This window comes from Quercus suber, unplaced genomic scaffold (genome assembly GCF_002906115.3).
Source record: "Quercus suber isolate HL8 unplaced genomic scaffold, Cork oak 2.0 scaffold_148, whole genome shotgun sequence".
NCBI classification, from domain to species: Eukaryota; Viridiplantae; Streptophyta; class Magnoliopsida; order Fagales; family Fagaceae; genus Quercus; species Quercus suber.
Window position 1 is genome coordinate 498,262 of NW_027069609.1, and position 25,552 is coordinate 523,813.

The window sequence follows — 25,552 nt, forward strand, 5'->3', positions numbered from 1 at the left end:
TTGGACTTACATCGGCCGTTGAACCTTGTAAGGGTAGCCTTTAGCTTTGTGCCCCACTCTACCACATGAGAAGTAGAGGGAGCTGATGCCCTTATATTGCACTATCTGCCTGATCCCACTGACACTGATATTCTTCACAATGGGTTCATCAAGGTTCACCTATACACAAAGCCGCACAAACTCCCCCCTGACCTCCAATGCCGTATGAGTGTCAACTCTGAAAACTGGCCCTATGGCGCTCCTAATATCCCATAGTACTGATTCTTCATAGTATTCTATGGGTAATTCTGGAAGGCGAATCCAAACCGCTACTGCAAAAAGATTTGCTAATGACGGTTTAAAGTTGGCCTCCCAACGTCTAATGGAGAGATAATGCCCACCCACAAACCATAGGCCACTCCTTAGCAACCTCGAATGGTCTTCCTTAAGCGAGAACCTAATGAGGAAAAAATCATGGCCAAGAGCGATGCAAGCCATCTTACCCCCTGGCTTCCAAAGGCTGGTTAGGCTTGCGACAAGGTAATGGCAACCTACTGTTTTGTCAAACACCTTAACAATCAGCGCATTATTCCAGGTAGCGCGTATTTTGGCTTTCCTTGCTCCAGTTAGTTTAACCACCACCTCCCCTGGAGGCAAGTCCTCTTCATCAGCATCTGACTCCACCTCGGTGTCTGTCATTTTCAAAGGCAAACTTATGTTCAAATGCACTAGGGTTAAGTCCTATTAGCTTTTCCTTATAAGACCCTCCTACCCCACCCCGATCTGAAGAAGGTCGTTCTGGTGAATCTCTATCTCGATAACTCTCTTTAACTTTCTTCGTACTCTACTGTAATGCATCGTCTTCTTCCCTTGACCTAATGGCGGACTCGCTTGTCATGGCACACACTATTTGCAATAGTGAACACTTTGTAATTGTAACATTGTATAACAACCTTTACTGCCATTCTTCTCATGAGTAAGCTTATAGCTCCATAATATTTTTTTTTAACCAAACTTATAAATTTACTAATTTAGTTTTTTTTTTTCCCTTTTTTTTTTATGATACAAGATATTTTTTTTAGGAACCAAAAAAAAAAAAAAAGAGCTCGTGTGTGTAACAATTGCCCCCACATACATTTTATTTATTTATTTATTTATATAAAATGCAAATTCTACTCCAACATAATTTAAGTATATATATATGTAAAGATTTCTTCTGAATACTTGAACCCAATCCTTACCCCCACTTCATAAGAACTTTTTTTCCCCTTATTTTGAATAGTCCCATGTCCTAATTTAAAAAAATTATGACATTTTCAATTAGAGCGTTGCATCATTCTCGATTAAGTTTTAGCTAGTAAAAAAAAAACTAAGTGTTTTTTATTTTTATTTTTTATTTTAACCCTACTACATTTTTATTATTTTGTTTTCTCTATATCATGGGTACTCTTCTTTTTAAATTTTTTTTTTTTTCATTTAAAATTGTACATAATGCATTTTATTTTTTCACTATTGACTTGCATATATGGCTTGTATGAGAGAGAGAGAGAGAGAGAGAGAGAGAGAGAGAGAGAGAGAGAGAAGTTTAGCTATTGTTTTTGGCAAGATGAGGCATGGTATTGTACTTTTTAGATCTTTTTAACAAGCTTTGTGTTAGTGAAGGGTGCTTTGAGATTGGGTTGGTCATATTTTAATACATGTTTTGTTAATGATCATCTTATATGCATTTTGTTATATATATATATATATATTTACATACTGAAAATCATGACTTTAAGTCATAGTTTAATTTGTTTTTTCATGTGTAAATGTGTGTAATAAACACTACTCATTCTACAAATATCTTCCCACTCACCAGACCAACTTGATCACCTAATTCAGACTCCCTGTAGATTCCCACAGGCAAACATTCTCATTGTATAGTAATGAAACACATAAGAAACTAAAGATCCATAAGGTTCAAAATGATTCAATGGAAAATTGCTTGGAATTCCCTTACCTCAAAGGATGCTTTAAATAAGAAATGGCCTTATAGAGATCTAAGTTGTGCACTTTGCAATCACCACATAGAAACGCTTGAATACCCCATTATCCATTGTCCATACACTATCACCGCAACGTCTCTCTCAGTTTGGTTTCTCAAAGCTAAGGACCATGGAAACTAGTGGCATTATGAAATGCTTGATTAATCCTTCCAGCTCACTAAATATTCCAAATGAGGAATGCCACAGATTCATATCTTTTGCCTCTATTCTTATTGATTTTATTTAGAGAATTTAAAATCAAGAAATTTTTATAGGTCTCTTTACATAATCTGGACATGTACTTTTCAAATTATTGTCATTGTTTGATGACATATTGATATAATATCTATTTTTTTTATTGGAATAATATCTATTATTTAATTGGGATTTGATGGTAGAAGTAAGATTGATTTAAATTGGGATTTATATTATGGGGCAAGCTGTAGCAGGTTCTATATTTGATCTTATATAATTGTTCAATATAATCACTTCATTGTTTAAACATTTTTTCTCTTCTCAATTGGGTCACTTTCTCGGGTTCGAGAGATTGGTCCAAATCATCCCCTTTGACTTGGGTTATAATATTCATTTTTAATTATTAAAAAAATATATGAATTTCTTGAAAACTTTCAGGTTTATTACATATTGGTTATTTACAACAACAAAAATTGCAAGATTTACCAAGAAAAAAAAATTGCATGAATGTAACTATCAGTCTATCACATTGTCCAAACTGGTGGTTAGAGTCAGAGAACAAGACAAAGATTTTGCCAAATTGCTAGGCCAGAGTCCAGACCCTTCTTTTTCTCGGTCCCACAGAATCACGTGAATTCTCAAGCACACCAATATTCTTCCTATATTGTTTCATACACACCTCCTTTCTCTCACTCTCACTCTCACTCTCACTCTCTCAATGGAGAGACTAGTAGAAGTGTTAGAGCAAGAGGTGCGTATAGACTTTGCATTCAACTGCAAATGCCGTGCTAACGTGCGCCTCAGATCACTGTGCGCCACCACCCCCATTGCTTTCAAGGTCCAAACCTCTTCGCCCAACAAATTCCTAGTCAACCCGCCGAGTGGACTCGTTCCTCCCTTATCCTACGCCACATTCCAAATCATTCTCAAACCCCAAACCCAATTCCCACCCACCTTTCCTCGCTCACCATCAGACCGTTTCCTCGTCAAAGCTTCCAAGTTCACCACGAACCCGTCCGAGTCAACTCACGCCGACTCGATCAACTCGTGGTTTTCCTCTAGGCCCCACGGGTCAACTCAGGACCTCAAACTCAAGGTTGCCTTCGTGGGTCCCGTACTTCTCAGCCACGCTGTCGGGCGCGGTGACGTGGAAGCTGTCAGGAACTTAATCAAGCGGCAGAAATTTATTCTCACCGAGTTGTCGCCCAGAGAAGCCGATTCGCTACTCCGAGTTGCTACTCAGTTGGTCAGCCCCGATGAGATGGTTAACTTGCTAGTTGAAGCTGGGTTGAAGATTGAGTCACGTGTGAGATTGGATAACAATGCGAGTCATGTGGTGGAATCGCGGTGGGCATCGAAGGGTTTGGACGAGTTACACGTGGCGGTGGCGTTTGATCGGACGGACGAGATGTTGAGTTTGATAAAGTTAAGACAATACAGGTCGTTGGATTGTAGAGATAAAGATGGTCGTACGCCTTTGGATTTGGCTGCGAGTAAAGGAAGTATTGGGTGTGCGAAGCTGTTGCTAGAATCGGGTGCGGATACGAACGCAACGTGTAAGGATGGTCGCACAGCTTTGCATAGGGCAGCGGCTAATGGGAACCGTCGGATGGTGGAGATGCTGATGGATTTTGGTGCGGATCCAACAATCACCAATGATCGTGGACAGTCAGCAGTTGATGTTGCTCGTGACAAGGAACATGTAAGTACTGTAAATAAACTGTATAATAAGAAAGAATATATAACTCAAACCATGTACTAATTATCACAAGCTGGATGGGCTAGTGAGCATAGGGAAAACACTAATGAAGTATATTTTTATTTGTATGTACTTTTAATTGCTTACAATATTCAGGCAAATTTAAAGTTGTGATTAACTTAAGTTTCAATTAACTCAACCAGATTTTTTTGCCCTTGAATAAGGGGTCTAGGTTCGAATTCGGCCTAAAAAAATCCAATTAATAATCTTAGTAGGATGATGAAGAGTAAATATCATAGAACAGATTTATGTCTATAAATTATACTGCTACGAATGAAGGCATGGCAGCACTATGCCATTATATATGACTCTTTTGCTGTCAGTTGTATCTGTTGTTTTATAAAAGTCATATGCATAAAATCATTGGATTTAGAGATTTGGTCACCCTTAAATTGGACCACAAACTAGCATCTTGTCATTTGCTGTATGCAATTGCAAAACTAATAGGTAACAAAAACTAAAGCTTATATTCTTATTATGAGTGTCTCCATTACTATTTAGGCTATCATTTAATGGATATGCCTTTCACAATGTACCCTATTGTAAAAGTTTAATGGTTGAAAACAAGGTGTATATATAAGGTATTAACAACAGAAATGTTGTTAGGCGAATTAAATAATGGCTTTTGCATGATTACAATGCATAATTTTTTTATCTAATTCTATATCCTCTCCCTAGTCTCTTTTTTAATCCAAAGATTTTATGACTCATGCAGAAAGAGGTTGTAGAGATTCTGGAACGAGGAGAACAAGTGCTAACGGCTGCAAGGCGTGGAGAGCTAGAGCGCCTTGAGTTACTGCTGCAGAAAGGCGCAAGCATGAACTACTGCGACCAATACGGGTTGACAGCACTCCATGCAGCAGCTATCAAAGGGCACAGGGATGCAGTGCTGATGCTTGTTAAATTCGGGTTAGACCTGGAATGCAAGGACAATGAAGGCCATGTACCATTGCATTTGGCTGTGGAGGGTGGTAACCTAGAGACAGTTGAGGTATTGGTGGACAAGGGAGCTGATGTTAATGCCAAGACCATAAAGGGTGTTACCCCTCTCTACTTAGCTAGAGCCATGTGTTATGATGATATCTCTGAGTTCCTCATACGCAGGGGAGCTTCCTCTTGTATTACAGCCTTTTCATCCTCCTGAGGATTCATCTTTCGATGAATTAACCCACCTAAGCTTGTATACTACAAGTATACTACAAGGTTTGGTTCCATGTATGTACCATAGCTTTCTTCCCGTTATTGTTAATATGCACCCTTTCTCCTGGTTGAGTATCTATTCGACCAATTCGTTATTCATATACTGGAATAAAATTTTGTAAAATAAAAAGTTAAAACCACAGTAGAGCTTCTTTCATTTTATGAACGTCCTTATGCTCGATAATTTTTGCAGAAAGTGTTAAATATGTGCTTTGGTTAACAGGCATTTGAATAATTATTCTACATGTTTCACTTACTGGACATTTGCCAATACAATATTTGTTTGTTCCCTTGTGAATGTGATCTACAAATACAATAAGTGGGAACGGAAATTCAAACTAAGGCAAACCTCGTCAATAGAATTAGGCAATGACATTGGTCTCATGACTCTTGACTAATAAATTTTATGCTTGTTATTTAATTGACATCAAAACTGCAATCATGACATCATAAATTCAACTGAACTATTACAATTTTATGTACCATTATCTCTATAAATTATATCAAGAGATCTTCTTGGCTGCGATGTACAGTACTGAAGGATTTTTTACTTGCATCTAGTGTTCTGGTGCACTAGTTCACAAAAGTCCTTGTGTTGCTTCAATGTACAGTGCACTAAGCTTCACCCAAAAATAAATAAGTTTTTTAATATTTATTAATCCCAATGGACCACAATGCTTTCCACTAGTAGAAGAGAAATAAATCTGTAGAGGCTCTGTAGAAGGAAAAAAAACAACCCCTTTGACCAAATTGTAATGTGCCCTTTTTCATCAATATTCTGTGTTTGCATAAAAGTATCCAAATTCATAAAAGTGAGATGAATTTTGTGCACAAGCCTCTTTAAGCCAAAAAAAAAAAATCAGTATTCACTTTTCACACAGAAATCTACATGACTACATGCTTTATATTATCCTATTCATTCACCCTTCAATTACTCAGTTACATAACATCACCATCAAGTCCATTTTTTTAAGCAACTGAAACAAACCTATTCAAGCAACTGCGTACACGCTTAAAATCCTCGAAGCTTCCTAATAAAAAGCTTTTTTTGAGTCCAAAAATAAAAGTATCTCCCAAAAATGTCCAACTTCGTCTCTCTTCTGCTTCTCTCCTTCACAGTCCCAGTCTCACCGTCCTCTTCCCCAGATTGTAATGTTCCCTCTTTTATCAACATTCTGTGTTTGCATAAAAGTATCCAAATCCATAAAAGTGAGATGAATTTTGTGCACAAGCCTCTTTAAGCCAAAAAAAAAAAAAATCAGTATTCACTTTTCACACAGAAATTCTACATGACTACATGCTTTATATTATCCTATTCATTTACCCTTCAATTATTCAGTTTCATATTATCACCATCAAATCCATTTTTTTAAGTAGCTGAAACAAACCTATTCAAGCAACTGCATACACGCTTAAAATCCTCGAAGTTTCCTAATAAAAAGCTTTTTTTGAGTCCAAAGATAAAAGTATCTCTCAAAAATGTCCATCGTCCTCTCTCTTCTGCTTCTCTTCTTCACCGCCCCAGTCTCACCGTCCTCTTCCCCAGACCGTTACACCAAATCCCTACCCTCCAATCACAAACCCAGAGAATACTTAGAACTCGCTCGGCCCCTACCGTCCGATTTCCTAGTCCCATCATGCTCCAAACAAATCATACGTCACTCCTTCGCCAACACAATCAACGCCCCTCCTTTCTCCACCCGCTACTCCCCGCCGTCCGATTGCCTCTCCCCTTGGTCCCACGTGGCACTCGAGTTCCGCGCCGAGTCAAGAGGCGAACAGTACGACCGCATAGCCGGCTTGTGGCTCGGCGGAGCCGAGCTTCTCCGCACAAGCACGGCGGAGCCGACCAGGTGTGGAATCTTCTGGAAGGTTCGGAAAGACATCACAAGGTACTCCTCTCTCCTCGTTCGCTCCGACCTTAACCTCACCATGATGCTCGAAAACATCGTTAACCATGTCTACACCGGCGTTTACCACGTCACCGTTAGTTTCTTTTATTACAAATATAACGCCGTTAGATCTCCTCCATCTCTGATTTCAGATAGGGTTAACACGTGGCAAGGTCTTGGCGGTGTATATGACCCGCCAGCTGATTTTATAATCCCAATATCGGATCTGGGCGATAAGGGGTTTTGGTTTCGAATCGAATCTGAAGATGTACAGTCCAAAAGTATCCGAATTCCACGGAATACTTACCGTGCCGTTTTGGAATTATACGTGTCGTTTCACGGAAACGACGAGTTCTGGTACTCGAACCCGGCGACTTCGTATATCAAAACCAACAACCTAACTACCGAACGAGGTAACGGAGCTTATAGAGAGGTTTTTGTCACGATTGATGGGAAATTTGTCGGGTCGGAGTCTCCGTTTCCGGTTATGTTCGCGGGCGGGGTTAACCCGTTGTTTTGGGAACCGGTTGTGGCAATTGGAGCGTTTAACCTTCCTTCTTATGACTTTGATTTGACACCATTTTTGGGCATGTTGGTGAATAAAAAAGCTCATAGGATTGGGTTTGGAGTGACTGAAGGAATTTCGTATTGGCTTGTGAATGCCAATTTGCACCTTTGGGTTGATCATAGCTCACGAAAAGTTGAAGCAAAGTCTGTCATTTATGAGAGTCCAAGATTGAAGATTAAGCGTAGAGAGGATTTTAAGCTTCTTGATGGGTCATTCAAAGTAGAGGCAGAGAGGAAAGCTAAGTTTGTAGGGTGGGTTAAGTCGAGTTTAGGCAATTTGACTACGATTTCTTCACAGAACTACAGGTTGAAGAATACAATAAGATTTGAGGGGAATGGAGCTTATAAAATGGTTAAGCAGAAAATTAAAGCAGTGAGATATGTGAAGGTGCTTAGCGATTTAGGCGGCGTGATTTCTTGGTTTAGTGTTCATAGGAAATACCCTCTTGTTGCCGTTACTTCGAATTTACCTGGACCGAAGAAGAAGAAGGATACGTATATGCTTGTCACTAATGTTTCACATGTGTTGAATGAGAGGTATAGACAAAAAAGTTTTGTTAGTATTGTTCATAATGTGCAGGATTCTGAAGGATGGATGATGGTGAAGGATCATTCGGTTCTCTCTGGTGCAGCCACTACCAAACAAAGCTTGAGTTACAGGGATGACTTTAGATGCTACACGCGGACTGTAAAATCGAGCGATGGTAAGCTCATTAAAGACAAGACCTCCTCTGCTTGCCTTTCTTCTGTCTAGTCTCTTGTTTCAGAATTAGGAAGAATGGTTGCAATCTTTTTTATTATTATTTAAAAATAATAAAAAAAATTGTCAAATCTTTATAGGTGCAGTTGTGTATGTGAATTTGTGTAATAATGAAAATTTGTATGATTTCGTTTAAATTAGAATGGTAAAAAAGATTACATTTGATCAACCTGGTAGTCTGTTGAATATCCATAAGTACCAAAATTGACCCCATAAATTTTGGATTAAGGCTTGGTTGTGTGAGTGTTGTTGTGATGTAGAGAATTTGAAACTACTAGTACTATCACTATGTACTCCGTGTGCATCTGAATTTGTACTCTTTTTTTTTTCCTCGTCCATTGGGATTTTGTGGCATTCTATGTGTTTCTTATTACATGGACAATATGCAGGAACGTATGACGTATCAAAACGATAAAAGTATGAATTTATAAATGAACTGCTGAAAAATGGTAGTGAACAAATATTGCATAGACACTTACCATCAAAATATGAATAAACACAACAAAAATTCTAGTACTACAAACTAAGCCACAACTATCCATGTGTCTTTACTATGATATGATATCTAGCTTTTCTTCTCATTTTTTATTAAGTAAAAAAAATTTCATTATAATAGAAAACAATTTCTTGTTAAGTGTCTTATAATTTAACTGACACTTATTAATGTTTTAAGGAGAGACAAAACTTTTCTTTCTTGAGGAGTACGATAGTGTATATTTTATTTAAACTATATAATCATAAAGTAATAGGTATATCATTGTCTAGTAAACTCATAATACATGAAGGGGATTCTTCTAGCCAATATATTACATCAGTGTGGTTCTTTCCTTCATATGCTAACTTCTCTGCTGGTCAATTTGCTTGAGAAAGGCAGTAAGAGAAACATATACTCTTGATAGATGAGTCAAGCACTTTAACATCATTAAGAATGTGGCCAATTCACAAATTGGTGTGTCCAGCCGACAGGTATTGTCAACGTTGTCCCCAAACAATTTTATTGAAGAAGTGCACGTAAAAGTCAATGCCATGCTTTTCTCATCTAATTAAAACCCAATCACATGAACAACCACATCAAGTTCAGTTCAAATGCACACCCAACAGACCTAAGATTAGCCACAAATAATCACAAATGCATTGGAAAAAAAAACATAAAACAAAGATAAACAGGGGCAAGAGATTGCAAAAAAAAAAAAAACCTAACCGTGGATTGCTATTGGTAAAACAATGTGAGAGGAGAGAGGAAGATTACAAATTTACATTATAAAAAAGGTCAATAATTTAGTCGAAACTAAAAAATATAAAATAATAAAAAATAATCTACAAAATTTATATTAAGAAAAAAGAAAAACCCAGTTTCGGATGTAACTACTTAGTAGAGTAATTTTTATAGAAAATTGCTAAAACAAACAGTTATTAATTGAAACTCAAATATTACTGCATTAATTGGGTATTAAAGTGGGCCGGGCTTTATGATGCCTTGCAAATTAACTTATAAATAGTAAATACAATGCCGTGTCTTGCATAAAAAAATAAAAAATAAAAAAAATATGCCGTGTCTTGAAAAATTCAAAATCCCTTGTTCCTCAGATCATTGAGAGTTTCTCCAACTCATTCATAGCCACAGCAGAAGATGGAAGCCATGTCAGTCCCAAGATACTCCATATGTAGGTATGCAAGTGGAGTCAGATCTTTGCCACGTCTTGAACTAACATTTCTCGTTTTGCCTAAAAACATATTCACACAGTTCTGCGCATAACTCTATACTAGCGTTTTTAAAAATGCGACTATAGGTGAAAATTTAAATATAAAAATCCCTATACTAGCATTTTAAAAATGCTGCTACCAAAAGTGCCGAGTAGTTTTGAAGAAATTTTGTGGGAAAAAAAAAAATAAAACAAATTCTGTGAACTGCCCAAAAAAAAAAAAAAAAAAAAAACATATACCAACGTTTTAAAAACGCAATTATAAGTGGAAAAAAAAACGTATATCAACGTTTTAAAAACGCGACTATAGGTTAAAATTTAAATATTAAAAAAAAAAACCCTATTCTAGCATTTTAAAAATGCTTCTACCAAAACTGCCCAGTAGTTTTAAAGAAATTTTGTGGAAAAAAAAAATTTCTGTGAATTGCCCACAAAAAAAAAAAAGAAACCTATACTGGTGTTTTAAAAGCGCAGCTATAAGTGAAAATTACAACAAAAGAAAACCCTATACTAGCATTTTAAAAATGCGACTATAGGTGTTAATTTAAATTTTTTTTATTAAAAATCCTATACTAATGTTTTAAAAACGCTGCTATAGGTGAAAGATCTATAATAGCACTTTTGAAAACGCTAGTATAGACTAGTCAAGTCTATTGCCATAGTGTAATATTGACACTACGAAACTTCGTTATAGAAAACTCAAGTATAGCTTATATGGTGTTTAGAAGACTTTTATTACTGATACATAGACCTTCATGTTAAGAGATTTTGTAAAATTTATTTTAGGAGTTGGCATTTGCTTGACAAACAACTGAAGAGGCAGAGGAAAATATTGCTTAGTGACTTGATTGTGTAATTTTTGTTGTTGTTTGGTAACAGGGTTTTTTTTTTTTTTTTTTTTTTTTTTTTTTTTTTTTTTCTACATAATTGTTGCTTTTTGTGTAACAGGTCCTTGTTCCTTGCATTTGTTTCAGGGTTGCATTGCTTCTTTATTTCAAGGTTGTCTGAAACAGGTCCTGTGAATAACATGTGTTGCTTCTTTATTTTATTTTATTTTTTTAGTTTTTTATCTAATAAAATTTATATCTCAAAAAAAAAAGAAAAAAAAAAAAAAAAAAAAAAAGAAGAAGGTACATCTGATTTCAAATTTATTGATTAGTTTTTTCTTTTTAAGATGATAAAGCTATTGGTTAGTTTTTAAGTTAAAATGTTTTGGATTTTAAAAAAAAAAAAAAATTGGGTTTCGGGTAGGGTATGGATATCCATGGATAATAAATCCGGGTAAAATTCGAGTATGGATACTAATGGGTAATGATATTCGGGTATGCATGGGCAAACTTTTTGGGTAGGGTATGGATATACCTGATCCATACCCTACCCATGGCCATCCCTACAAGAAATTGTTTTCTATTTTAATGAAATTTTATGTACTTAATAAAAATTAGAAGAAAAGCTAGATATCATATCATAGTAAAGACACATGGAGAGTTGTGGCTTAGTTTGCAGTACTAGAATTTTGTTGTGTTTATTCATATTTTGATGGTAAGTGTTTGTGCACTATTTGTTCATTGCCATTTTTCAGATTTAGATACGTTCTTGCATATTGTCCATGTAATAAGAAACACATAGAATGCTACAAAATCCAAATGGACGAGGCAAAAAAAATGACCATTGTGGAAGGGAAAGAAATAGAATATGGAGAAAGTGGGACAATCATAATCAACTCTCAAGATTATACTTAAATGTAGTCATCCTTATTCATCATTTAAGGTTAAATTAGGGGTTTATAATAATGGATGGAACTATAATTTGGAGTCTGATGTGCATAGCAATCATGTTATTTCCAGACATAAGTTTGAAGAGCATTTTATTCTCAATCATAATAAATACGAGATTACGCTGAAATAGTAGTTGGAGAAGAGAAAAAAGAAAAAGAAAAAGGAAAATAATTGGGATGATGAGAATTTGAAATGGAAGGTATATTGGCCAGAGGAGAAGGCTAGAAAAATTATACAGGGCATACTCCATGGTTTGAAGAGCATTTTGTTCTCAATCATAATAAATACGAGATTAAGCTGAAATTGTAGTTGGAGAAGAGAAAAAAGAAAAAGAAAAAAGAAAGTAATTGGGATGATGAGTATTTGAAATGGAAGGTATATCGGCCAAAGGAGAAGGCTAGAAAAATTATACAAGGCATACTCCACGCAGTTTGTGAGCTTCACTCTCATGGTTTTTTCATGATTTTTTGTACCATCCTAAAAATTTTGCAATCCAAGATAAAGACTTAGTGATAGAAGGTGATCACAAGAAGAGTAAACATGTCTTTCTCATAAACGAAAATCATATATTGATGGATAGTTTTGGTGTTCCTACAAATAATAATACTCAACAAGGTGATAGGCTTGCGGTGTCAAATGTGATTTTCAATCAAATTCTTGGAGCTACTACATCTAATGAGAAATGGTGGTACCACAATATCTTCAGAAGCTACGTGAACTACTTTGAAAAAATTAATGATATAAGTTCCAACCAATGGAAACTTCTTGTTAACCACCCATCTTTGTGGTATTGGAAGTCAAGATTTAGTTGCACTGAATGTGTTTGGATGCATTATGTGAATGCTAATCCAACTTCTTATACGTATCAACATATGATAAATGGATTTAGCAAAATTACTATATTGGGTTGGAGAGAAAATATTCACTACAAAAAAAAAGTCTATAGTCGTGTTTTTGAAACGCAACTATACCTCCTAAGAACACAGGTATAGATTAATTTGAGCTATACCCGCGTTTCCTATAACGAAGTTTCGTAGTGTCGGTATTACACTATGGCAATAGACTCGACTAGTCTATACTAACGTTTTCAAAAGTGCTACTATAGATTTTTCATCTATAGCAACGTTTTTAATACATTAGTATAGGGTTTAAAAAAAAAAAAATTATCACCTATAGTTGCATTTTTAAAATGCTAGAATAGGGTTTTCTTTTGTTGTAATTTTCACTTATAGCTGCATTTTTAAAACGCCAGTATATGTTTTTTTTTTAATTTTTTTTTCGGGCAGTTCACAGATTTTTTTTTCCACAAAATTTCTTTAAAACTACTGGGCAGTTTTGGTAAAAGCATTTTTTAAAAGCTTAAATTGGGTTTTTTTTTTTAAAAAAAAATTTAAATTTTAACCTAGGGTCATGTTAACGAGTGCCGTAGGGCATTGGTTAACAATCCAACTAAATAAAGTTTTTATAGGAAAAGAAAAAAAAACAATTAATGTTTTGAAAGCTTTTTTTTATTTCCTATAAAAGTGATATCAAAACTTTCTTAAAATGGATTTTTAACCAATGGCCCAACGACACTCGTTAACATTTCCCTTTAACCTATAGTCGCATTTTTAAAACGCTAGTATAAGGTTTTTTTATGTTGTAATTTTCACCTATAGCTGTATTTTTTAAAATGTTGGTATAGGGTTTTTTTTTTTTTTTTTTTTTTTTTTTTTTTTTCAGGCAGTTCATAGATTTTTTTTTCCCCGCAAAATTTCTTCAAAACTGCTCGGCAGTTTTGGTAGCAGCGTTTTTAAAATGCTAGTATAGGGTTTTTTTTATATTTAAATTTTCGCCTATAGTCACGTTTTTAAAATACTGGTATAGGGTTTTTTTTTGTTGTTGTAATTTTCATCTTTAGCTGTGTTTTAAAAAACTTTATATATTTGCCTTTTCTTTTTATGATATCAATATATTCAATTATTCTTTTTATTAACATTCATGGAGCTGCCATTGGCCTTACATCAAGTTGGGATTGGTATGATTTGAATTTTTTTGTTGGGATTGGCAAATGTTTGATGAATGTCAAAGTAGAAATAATGGCGTTAGTTCTGGAGAAACTATTTTGTTTTAGTTAAATTGGATTTGAACTCGGGACTAAGAAGGAAAAACCAGTACACTGCATGTGTTTTTATGAAATAAGAATTTCTTGACTTCAAAGATTAATTTGTTATGTGCAGTACCAAGAAAAATAAGAGAGTCAAGCATCATCCTTAGTCCATTAGTCTGAAAGCTCCATGGTATGATTTTCGTCCACTTCATTTTCTTCATAATCATCAAGAACGTTTCGAATGGTAGCATCTTTTGGTACACCTTTAAGTTTGCTCCATAACCAATTTTGCCCACACATCAATGCTTCTAAGATATTATGATGAAGACGACTATGGTGTGGACTTAACAATCTCCCGCTAATGCTAAAAGCCGACTCTGAGGCAACTGTTGTCATAGGAATTGCCAAAATATCCCTTGCAATACGTTGAAAAGTAGGATACTTACTACCATTACGCTTCCACCAACCCAAAACATCAAATTGTTTAGTGCTAAGTGCCACTTTCTCACTATTATAAAGCTCAAACTCCGATATAATATCCCTACTCCTTTGGCCTATGTTAGTAGTCACATTACTAACAAACAAATCATAATCCCTCATTGTATCATCATGTTCATGTGCAGCACTTGATGTAGATGTAGAAGATGAAGCTTGAGAATAAATGACACCTCTATCAATGTTTTCTATGTCATACTTTGCAAATAACTCAAAAAGAAGATTCTTAACCTTGTTAATTTCTTTGTTAGCCTTACTACCATACATTTTATTAAAATAAAATGTCAATAACATCAATTTATATCTTGGATCTAAAACAATAGCCAAACTCATGATGTCATGAACGTCACTCAAATATTTATCAAACTTAGCTAACATCTTTGCTGCCATTTTCTTAACCAACTCATCTTCACTTGAAAGCCATTGATTTAATTCCATCTTCAACTGGAAGACCGAAGGAAAATAATGATTAGTTGTAGGGTAGGCAGTACTAGAAAGCAACTCAGTAACTTTATGAAAGTAACCCAACTTCTCACAAACAATTTGTGCTACCTCCCAATCCCTATTAGTTGGAGCAGACTGATACTGAGGCTCACAACATAGTAAACGAGGAAAGACATCTTTATAAATCAAGGCAGTTGAAAGCATCAAATATGTAGAGTTCCAATGAGTCCTACAATTAAGTACCAATTCCTTAGTACTTGCAATATGTGATTGGCGAGATATTTTTTCAAAAATTTTTGTTCTTTTTGGCGATTGTGTCCAAAAATATACACTACGAACCTTCTCAATACCATCACCAATTACATTCAAACCTTGAACAACCAAATTCAGAATATGTGTTGCACAACGCACATGCAACAATTTTCCACCTAAAATAAGTGAACTAGCTTGAAGCTTATCCGAAACAAATTTCATCATGCCATCATTGTTGCTAGCATTATCTACAGTTATGGCAGATAACTCCAAATCAATGTTCCAATCAGAAAGACACTCCAAAAGGATTTTAGAAAGAGAATACTTATCATGTGGAGATGGCATACGAATAAACCTAAAAAATAAAAAAATAAAAAAACATAAATATGGTTAACTAAAGAAAGCAGAAAGTTAATAAGCTTGCTTGAAAATCTAAAAACTAGTAAAACAAAATGACCCCAAAGAAAAAAAATACCTTATAACTCGGCTTTCCAAAGTCCAAGAGTCACTTATGTAGTGCGCTCTGATTACCATGAATGACTTCTTATTGTTGTTTGTAGTCCACATGTCCGTTGTGATTGCAACTTTACTTTCATTCTTGTCAATTTCTACCATAGTCTTTTGCTTCTTTTCATTATAATTTTTTTTGATATCTCGCTTCAATGTGTTTCTTCCTACTATCTTAAAATTTGGCCGAAGACCACCAACAAAATCCCGAAACCCAACGTGATCAACAATTGCAAAAGGGTACTCATGCAAAATGACCATTCGGACAAGGTCCCTCCTCGAAGCCTTCTAATCCTCTTCATTAAAAACACTAGGGCTTGAGATCCCTTTACTTCTTGCCCTATTGTGTTGTTTGACAAGAACTTGCATCCTAATATCTATTCCTTCCTTTGGAGGACTTGCTTCCCTTAGAGCACTTGGACAACTTTTTGCCATGTGCAGTTTTAAATGAGTCGTCCTTAATGTACTTGCTCCAACCATAAGTCTTCTATAGTAGTTGCATTGGGCCTTAACTTTCCCATCAATATTCTTTTTCTTAAAATGATTCCATATGTTTGAAGTTGTTCTTCTTTTAGTGCCTTGTTGTTGTGGATTCTCAACCGGAATGGACTTAACTTTCTCTCCAAACAAAGATTGTGATTTTGATGTCGTGCTAGTTAGGGGCCTTGGGGTTAGGGTTGAGGCAGAGGATGCGGTAGACACGTAAGCAACTGCAAAGAGAGAGAGAGAAAGAGAGAAAGAAAGACAGATAAGATGAGATCAATAAGATTAGTTCAACCCTAGCATACTTAATTATATAGGTCACACCATTGACTATTAAACATTCCCTAATAAGGTTAATTTACGTGGGTCCTTCAATCATTTCATTGTTAAATATACTTTGAACGTAAGGTTAATTTATGGTTTATCATAAGCAACACGAAAATTGCATAATAGCATTAAAGTGGTCCAATTTGATTGCTTTTCAAATGTGTACAGAGTACAGACTATTGGTGTTTAAAGAAAGGTTCATCCATTAAACAAGAATTTGAGAATGCTTGAAGAATTACCAAGTCTTACATGCTTCGTTTGTGAAAAAACTTAGACAAATTCACTCCTCTCTATAAATAGACATATCCCCATATAGAATCAAACACCTTAATGCAATCAAAAACCCAAATACCCACAGAAAAGATTTTTCTTTTGAAACCAAACTAGCAAAAGAGGGAAAAAGAATGAGTCATTTACCTGAGGAAAGAGAGTGGTAGAAAGACCCAGTTGATTTGCAGAGAATGAGGAACGAGAATCAAGCACAAAATCGATGCCAAAACTAATAAATGTGTGTGTATGTGAGAGACAAAACCTTCCCACAACATGAAGTGATGAGGGGAGAGAGAGAGAGAGAGAGAGTGGCAGTGAGGAGAAGCGGAGACTAGAGAGAGAGTGTGTGATAGTGAGTCGGTGAAGATTGAGGAGAGGTAGAGAGAGTGTGAGTGACGGTGAGAGAGGTTTAGGGTTTTTTTTTTTTTTTTTTAAATACGGGTCGGGTTTGGATAATATTCGTACCTTACCTGAACAATTTGGGTAATATCCATACCCTACCCAGTTAAGCTCTACCCATGAATAATCAGATATTACTTAGAACATTTAGATCAGGTAGGATTAGATATCCATTACCTAATAGGTATGGCCATCCCTAATTTCTTGTCAGGAGTCTTATAATTTAACTGACACCTATCAATGTTTTAAATAAAGACAAAATTTTTCTTTTTTAAGGAGTACATAGTGTATATTTTATTTAAACTATATAATCAATTAAGTAATAGGTATATCACTGTCTAGTAGACTCATAATACATGGAAGGGATTCTTCTAGCCAATATATTACACCAGTGAGGTTTTCTCTATCACATGCTAACTTCTCTGCTGGCCGATTTGCTTAAAAAAGGTAGTAAGAGAAACATATGCTCCTGATAGAAGAGTCAAGCACTTTAACATCATTAAGAATGTGGCCAATTCACAAATTGGTGTGTCCAGCCGACTTTACTTCTTCTACCAGACTTTTGAATGCACACTTGGTCTCCACTTCTTGAAGCCCTAAATCCACAGCAAAGTGCACTACACTTCGTAATCCTAGTGCATGCACTTCATGCTAATCGTTTCTTGCTTCTATTTTTGCACTCATAGTTCCTACACATTGGCTTCCACTATCACGAACAAGTTAACAACTACCCCCATACTAGACCATCTCTGGATTCTCCTTGGCCCGACCTGTAGGTCCTCTAACGTAAAGCTCTAGGGTTTTGGTGCCGCCATTTGGACTATTCACTTTCTCCTTTGATTACTTATCATCCAAATCGAAAACTTCAATTAATCCTCCACCCAATATGGAAATTCCTATACACACTTTCTTCGGCTCAAGAATGATATGCTTTTAACTTTTAAGATCTTAGTGATGTAAAATTTGGATCTAGGACACAAAAATCCATCTTCGAAGTATGCATGCAAATTTGGATCTAAGACATAAATATTCAAACTAAATGATACGCTTCTAAGATCTTACTAATATCAAGCTAAATTAGATGCTTCTAAATTCCATTTCTAATTGTGTGAATCAATTAAACCTCCCTTGCATTATCTCTAAAAGACCACTGAATATGAAAGACAAAAAGATATAAGTAATCAAATTACAAATATGAGCAAAGAAACCAATCATTGATATTTTGAGCGAGAAAGTTGAATAAGTATTTTCAAATTTTTAACAGGATTAAAAATAGATAATGTAGGTAACTATCGTAAACAAATATTGTTATAGCTACAGGAAAATATTTCACTTCAAAGTTCAAACAACTTTTAGAAAATGACATTAATTAGATCCTTTATTACCTATGATGTGCAAAACAACACATTATATGACATTCAACCCATGAATTAAAAATCATAAAGTAAAAATTACCATGTCCAAAATTCTGGAATTGAATTAGAAAGAGAACTTTCAACACTAGAAACAAAACTACATAACCAACAACGATATAAATAAAATCACCATTTTATCTGCAAAGAAGACCTTGGCTTTTGGGGCTAACCATGTCATATGAGCAACTGCTGCATTTCTAGCATTGTTCTCATTAAGATCAGGATGCCAAATAAGTAGTAGTGATAATATGTACCAAATAATTTGTCACATGAAAACCCAGCACCTTAGTCCATATAGGAAAGCCATTTTTTAAATTTTTTTTTTTTTAAAGAAAACATATAGGAAAGCTAGCATCGGGTCACACAGTTATAATAAATCCCAAGCATTTGCATCCAAGTATCTAAAAAGATGTCTATTTTACACACTCAAAAGCTACTATATCTATTTTATTACCACAAATCTATATCTATATTGTATCTAAAAGTTGAACCGTAACATTTATTGTTGCTACATTTTTGTTGCGCCACGTCAACGGCTACATCACCCATCTACTTCCAACTATTTCTCTCTTATTTCTTGCCTCTTCTTCTTATTATTAATTTTGTATCTTACTATTACATTTCCTTCAACCTTTCTCTCTCCCTTTTACCTTTTCATCTCTCCACTACTTTCAACTATAATGTCACTCTTATCCCTTCCTCCTCCTTTTATTTTGGCTCTTCTTATTTCCATACTCTTGCTATAAATTTGATATTTTCTCTCTCATTCTATACATATGTTCTCACACAAAAAGGTTATTACTCTCTCACTCTCTCTCGCTTTCCCTTTTTTGGTGGATTTTTTTTTTTTTTTTTTGGTAAAAAAATACAAGAGCGCACACAAGGGATAGGAGACTATCAAAAATGTCCTGCTCATGTTTAGATTCGTGAAAGAAAGGTTTAAAAGATGGGGAACATCAGAGAAGCATCACAATGGGCTAATTGACACGTGATGACATCCCCAGTAAAAAGGTCCACCTGTGATACTCCAAAGCTCATCATATTCATTGAAATTAATGTTTCTATAGCACCCACACTTAGAAATACAAGTTCCAATCTGTGCTACTTACCCAGTTTTATAAGAGGCAGTCTCGCATCCAACTCTTGGAAGGGGGCAGAGTTGATAATTAAAAAAAAAAAAAAAAAATTATTCCCACTGGGTAGTCAACTATTAGTTTTTAATAATTACCACAAAAAAGTATTATTGTTTAATATTATAATTAGATTATACAAGAGTAATGAATATAAGAATTGCATACAATAACAAAAGGCTGATCTGAACACAAAATCTCAACTATCGCATCATCTCTTTATTGCTACCACAAATTAATGCCATGTGTATTGAATTGACACTTTGACAAAAATAAAGGACATCAATTTAGATTTAGTTACTAATAAGAGCCTTTGTAATAAAAGTAAAAGGAATGTGTTCTCCTTTTCTTTTTATAATTTTTATCTTTCTTTGTAGTTGTCTATAGAAGTTAGAACATATAAAACTAAAAGTAAGATTGTACAGTGGTAAATGATCAGCTCTATTCATGATTTAGTTTCTCCAATTGTGGGACGCCAGAAACCCTTCTTACCAATGAGAAACTGATCCTTATACAGCGTTAGTGACCAATGAAGCGAATGCAAGATAGGACTAAGCTTATTAATAATTTCCATGTTGTCCTGAACCACAATATATCCGCCTGGTCTCAGTATGCGATCCATCTCAACAATTACATCCAAGACATCACATCTGAAAAAATGGCAAATATCTTAGATCACCACATAAAGTCGAACTGAAATATATTGATTTGGGTTTAGCGTTTCTTTTCTTTTTTGGGGTAAAAATTTATTTGAGCCAAATAGAGAAACACAATTTTCATATTTCTATTTCCATTCATAAAAAATTTCCATATCAGTTATGAGGTAGCAATCACCATAGGTTAGAGGGCAGTGAACCAAACAGTTGTTTTACCTTTGTGTAAGGTTTCTGAAGAGAAAGCTGGAATGCAGTAGATCATAAGTTCGAGGATAGGTGTTTAAAGACTCGCACCAGTCGTGATAGATTCCAATCAACCCTCTGTCAAATATAATAGACAGAGTATCTGGTACATCAATGGGGATGACATTCATTACCCAGACAGGTAGATCAATAAGTGCTGCAGCAAATCTGGAAAAAGCAAAATCACAAATTCAGTTTAGAGAATAGATGAGGGGTGATCCTGCAGTATGCCATTTACTCCTTGCAGCATAGAAATCCGTGAAGAAAAAAAGAATGGATTATTTTTAAGGCTAGCTATTAAAATATAGAGCCCTCCCCTTGTATCTTCACATTTAAGGAGTGAAAACTGAGAGTAAGGGAAAAGCCAGAGACAAATGATTAACTAACAAAACAAACAAAAATGAAGAAAAATGGAGTTGACATATTTGCTAACTTTGTATACTTTACCCTCCATAGTGAGCATTCATATCCATCACATTCCTCACACTCGACCAGTTTATGGTAAGGTCATTCAAATAAACATCTGATACAAGGTCAGACCAATGTTTTGTGTCCTCATAGAACATTTCTTCAGCACCTGATTCAGTTGATAGGCTTGGAGGTTTACTACTAAGCCTCTTAGGCCAGGGCATGGGCCAGCTGAACAAGTTACCCTTACTATCAACCGGAAGCAAAGAAAGACAATGACTGAGAGGCACATACCTACCACAGAAATATAGAAAAGATTAGCACAAATATGGATAAAATTTGAATAGTATTCTAAAAAATTGATTCTCAGGCAATGCGCCAATAGCATTAAAAATAGCTGCAGTAATGTTAATGTAATGGAGAGACTGTGTTTTGGAAAAATACCATGAACTGTTTTTCCCATCTTTCTGACCACATAATGGTGCGTACTTATTATTTTTTCGTTTTTCATAGCAGGAAGGTGAGACAGGCTTTTGGTATATTACAAGCCCAATTCCAGATGAATCAACTGTCCTAGCCACAACTTTCCAGCACATTGATTTGGTCAAAGCCACCATAGCTGCAAGAATCATTAAATAAGAATGTCTAACTTCGATCAACTCAAGCTTTTCTATATCTCATATTGGTAAATCTTAAAAGGTCAAAAAAAAAATTATGCATGTAAAAATATGAATTAATAACAAATCCATCTAAAAAACCATGAATAACTAGAGCAATATAATTGAGAGTGCGAAGTCAGATCACAAACCCTTCCATATATTCTGATCTCTTTGATCATCACGATAGACTGGTGTAGCAGACCACACAAAAAAGCCACCAGGCCTAAGAATTCTGTTGAGTTCCAATAATGGTTTCCCACCTAAGATTTACAACCAAAGAGACACAACACAGTCAATGAATACAAAACAGTACTTCAGAATTAAAAGCAAAAAACAGTTGCACAAAGTACCATCTGCATCCCAGTGAACCCTGCATCGCGCACAATGAATCAAATCATATGCGTTGTCTGGAAATGTCAGCTTTTTTGTTCCAATGACTGACAGAGTAGCGGGAATTCCTCGTTCAAGAGCAAACTGTATCTGAGCTTCATGCTCATCCTTTGGAGCAAATGACATGGTAATAACATTTTTGTCCAGTAAATAGCCACCAAAACTAGCAACACCACAACCAACATCTAATATAACCCGGATGTGCCTCCCCCATTCAACGGTTGGTAAAGTCTAGAGTAACACAATAAATAAAAAAATTCATTCAATTGTCTTCAAGAAAAATGCCATTAATTTCCAATCATAACAGACTCAGTTTTCATATATAAAAATAATCTATCCTACTATGAGAGTTCCACTTTATGCTCCACCAATTGCAGCCTGCTGCACATTCCTTCTTTTTTCCTCCTCATAAAATAACCAAAGTTTAAAATGAGACAAAAGAATCACACACATGGCATACTGCAGATAATGGAGCATAAAGTGGAACAATAAGAATAAGACAAATGATTTTTATTCGTACATTGATGAGTAAGACATAAATGAAGGGTCAATCCTCCAAAAGAGAGCCAAATAGCCTTGTTTTGCACTGGACTTTTGCAAAAATCTTATCACTACCAATTGCATAGTTTGTTTCTATCTTCACATATTCAAGATGGAGAAGAAATAAATAGATACCAATTTAGCTGGAAAAATTCATAAGCTTTTAAACTTAAAGCAGTAAAATGGTATACCCTTTCTATAAATTCAACATAGCTAATAACTCCATCCTTGAATTGAGTGCCACCTCCAGGGAAAACAAGGTAATCACCAGACTTTCGCACCCAGTTTTGGTCCTTCTTGTACTCAACAAGCTTTGGGTGAGGGACATTATTATACCATACCTGGGAATAAAAAACAAAAGAATGCATCATCATTCTTATTAAATCCAAACAAGAAATTCTGTAATTCAGTCTACCATTGATCAACTAGACTAGTTGTCATTACAAATTCGATTTAGATATAATAACCACAAGTGATGTATTTTCATTCCGTATTTTTTGCTCCATAAAATCAGCTCGCATAATAAAATCATTTCAATTTCCAATGAATCAACTGTTATAGCAAAATTTTGCTTATAATTGAATCATTTGCCACCAACAGGTAAAGTCTGCTAATGTACAAGGACAGAGAATCTTTCTTCCAAAATATTTCAGCTCTTTCCATATGTTTGATACAGTTGAGTGGTTTAACGGAGCCCACAAACTCGAGAACAAGGTAGAGAGAAAAGACTAGTAATGAATTTCGCATTCCAAGCAAACCCTGATTACTGATTCTTAGTGCATACCCTTAATTTTCTATTCAGTTGTTCTCCCTAAATTCCATTTCAAAAGAATGCCTCATCACTCGTCTCTGTAAACCAGATTTCCTTTAAAGGACCAGCATATTTTGCTCTAGCAAATTAGCTTTAACAAATAAAATTTTCAATACAATAGGCAAAAACAAAAAAGCAATTCACCATTTCCTAATAGATTAAGCTTTTGAGACCATCGTAATTTATCCAATTATAAGTAATGGTTCAAACTCCTAGTCAATGCAGAAACTGAAAGCTTCAAACAAAATTGAGCTTTTCCAATTCATCAAGATCGACCTTTATACTTTATAGCTTCAAAATTAAACTCTTCCCTAAGCATCGAATATGGCATGCAGTCGTCTCACCTTACCATGTCTCTGCTCTTAGGCCACGGAAGAGGGATCCGATAACCCGCGGGAAGAGGAACCAAGCAACGCGGGTTCGGGTCGGGGCAATGGCGTTCACGGTGCTCCATATGTCTCCGCGCCTTCAACGCCTTGATCGCCTTGAAATTATCCAAACACGGTATGAAATCAACGGCCACCGTACCTTTACACAGCTTCCAATCAATACGAGGGGAATTCGGATCCGCATTGATCACCGCAACTGCAGCGGCAGCAGCGACGCCGTCGTTTTGCCGAGGCGGAGGCGGAGACGACGGAAGCGAGGATTGAAGAGCTGACGTGGCGGTGGTGGAGGTGGAGGTGGAGGTGGTGGAAGTAGAGAAGAGAAGGTAAGGATTTGATTTGGTGTTGGTGAAGATGAGGAATGCGAAGCAGAGGAGTAGAACTGAGAGAGTCAATATGAATGGGAATTTTCTTTCTTTGATTAGGTTTGGGACTGTGATGGCCATTGTAGAGCAATAGAGAAAGTGTGAGAGAGAGAGAGAGAGAGAGAGAGAGAGTTTTAGAAGTTTAAAGATAGGAGCAAGATCTGAGTGAGATTTGGAATGTCGTTACCTGGGGATGGCGGAAGTAACAGAATATAAGAAAAAAGAGAGGCTTTGTTGATTGTTCCCTAATTTAGCGATTAAAATACTAGTATTCCGCAAAGCTTTGACCTCTGACTCTGAGATACAGGCGCTTTCGCGGTTTGGCCCGTAACTGTGTATTCCACACATGGTCCCTTTATGAGTCTGTGGGATTGTTTAGAAGAACATGTACAATTTGAATTGGGTTAGTTCTGAATTTAAGATAAAATTAAAAGCGGTCGGTCCAATCTTAAATTGGAAAATTATATCTTGTTTATTTAAACTAGGGGTAGAATAGTTTCACAAAAAAAAAAAAAAAAAAAAAATAACTGGGGGTAGAATCAATTTTAATGTTCTAACTTTCTCTTAAAAAAAAAAAAATACATCAATTTTAATGAGAACTTGTACATGTAATTTTGCTAATTTAAACTTTTTTTTAAGGCTTGTAAGGACACAAAAATTAGGGGCCCAAACCTACCTAGAATAGTGAAGTCTATACCACCCAACTAGGCCTAAATAGATAAATATTTGTCTAGAGAGTGGATAAAATAAGTCGGGCTCAAGTTCGAAGATTCAAACAAGAAAGGAATGAACAGATGTTAAAAACAAGTATATTGATGGTTCTTTACAAACTTGCCCGAGGACGATGTTCTTATGCAAGGATACACATTGTTCTCTCTCTCTCTCTCTCTCTCTCTCTCTCTCTTCTTACTGTTCGTATTCTAATATCTTTTTCTTGATTTTTTCTGGCCCCTTTCATCTAGAAGTTCTCTTTCTTTATATACTCCTATACTTCTTACATCCTAACCCTCCATCTGCAATCCTTTAAGTCCTCCTTAGGACACTTGTCCCATTAGGCTCCTGTTAAAGGTGATAGAAGGAGTTGCTTAGCTATGAACCTACTGTTCAGGGGTCATTTGCTCATCAATGCAGCTAATGAAGCTGTTCCCAACTATTTAATGGGAAAATAGTAGGTGAGCTTTCACAGGAAACTTCTTTCAACTACCTTGATTCTCTCTCTAAACGACATTCTCTCTGCCCAGATTTCTGGGAGGAATTTTGTCTCTTTCCCTCCTCTCCACAAGCAACCCCACTCCTCAAGCTTAAAGTGCTTTTATCCTTCCTTGGTTCTCGAGCCCCCACAAGGCTTAAACGCAAAAACTGATATTTCAATTCTTAGATTTCCATATCCGCTGAATTGGCCCCTAAGAGCTAAGACTAATTTCCA

The 25,552-nt window shown here is 35.6% G+C and overlaps 3 protein-coding genes across 3 annotated transcripts; 2 read left to right on the forward strand and 1 right to left on the reverse strand.

The window, feature by feature from the left end:
* Positions 1–2,878: 2,878 nt before the first annotated feature.
* Positions 2,879–5,299, forward strand: LOC112040317 (protein VAPYRIN). Its single transcript, XM_024073211.2, has 2 exons — positions 2,879–3,900; positions 4,673–5,299. Exons 1-2 carry the CDS (start codon positions 2,917–2,919, stop codon positions 5,099–5,101), a joined length of 1,413 nt encoding a protein of 470 aa, XP_023928979.2. The 5' UTR covers positions 2,879–2,916; the 3' UTR covers positions 5,102–5,299.
* Positions 5,300–6,398: 1,099 nt separating this feature from the next.
* LOC112040306 (peptide-N4-(N-acetyl-beta-glucosaminyl)asparagine amidase A) lies at positions 6,399–8,714 on the forward strand. The gene has a single exon (XM_024073200.2). It carries the CDS (start codon positions 6,637–6,639, stop codon positions 8,368–8,370), a length of 1,734 nt encoding a protein of 577 aa, XP_023928968.1. The 5' UTR covers positions 6,399–6,636; the 3' UTR covers positions 8,371–8,714.
* An 11,140-nt stretch (positions 8,715–19,854) lies between these two features.
* Positions 19,855–24,394, reverse strand: LOC112040223 (probable methyltransferase PMT23). The gene is made up of 8 exons (XM_024073123.2): positions 23,725–24,394; positions 22,756–22,905; positions 21,985–22,255; positions 21,784–21,894; positions 21,420–21,594; positions 21,015–21,269; positions 20,541–20,735; positions 19,855–20,318 (listed from the first exon to the last, which is right to left on the reverse strand). Exons 1-8 carry the CDS (start codon positions 24,205–24,207, stop codon positions 20,114–20,116), a joined length of 1,845 nt encoding a protein of 614 aa, XP_023928891.2. The 5' UTR covers positions 24,208–24,394; the 3' UTR covers positions 19,855–20,113.
* Positions 24,395–25,552: the final 1,158 nt, after the last annotated feature.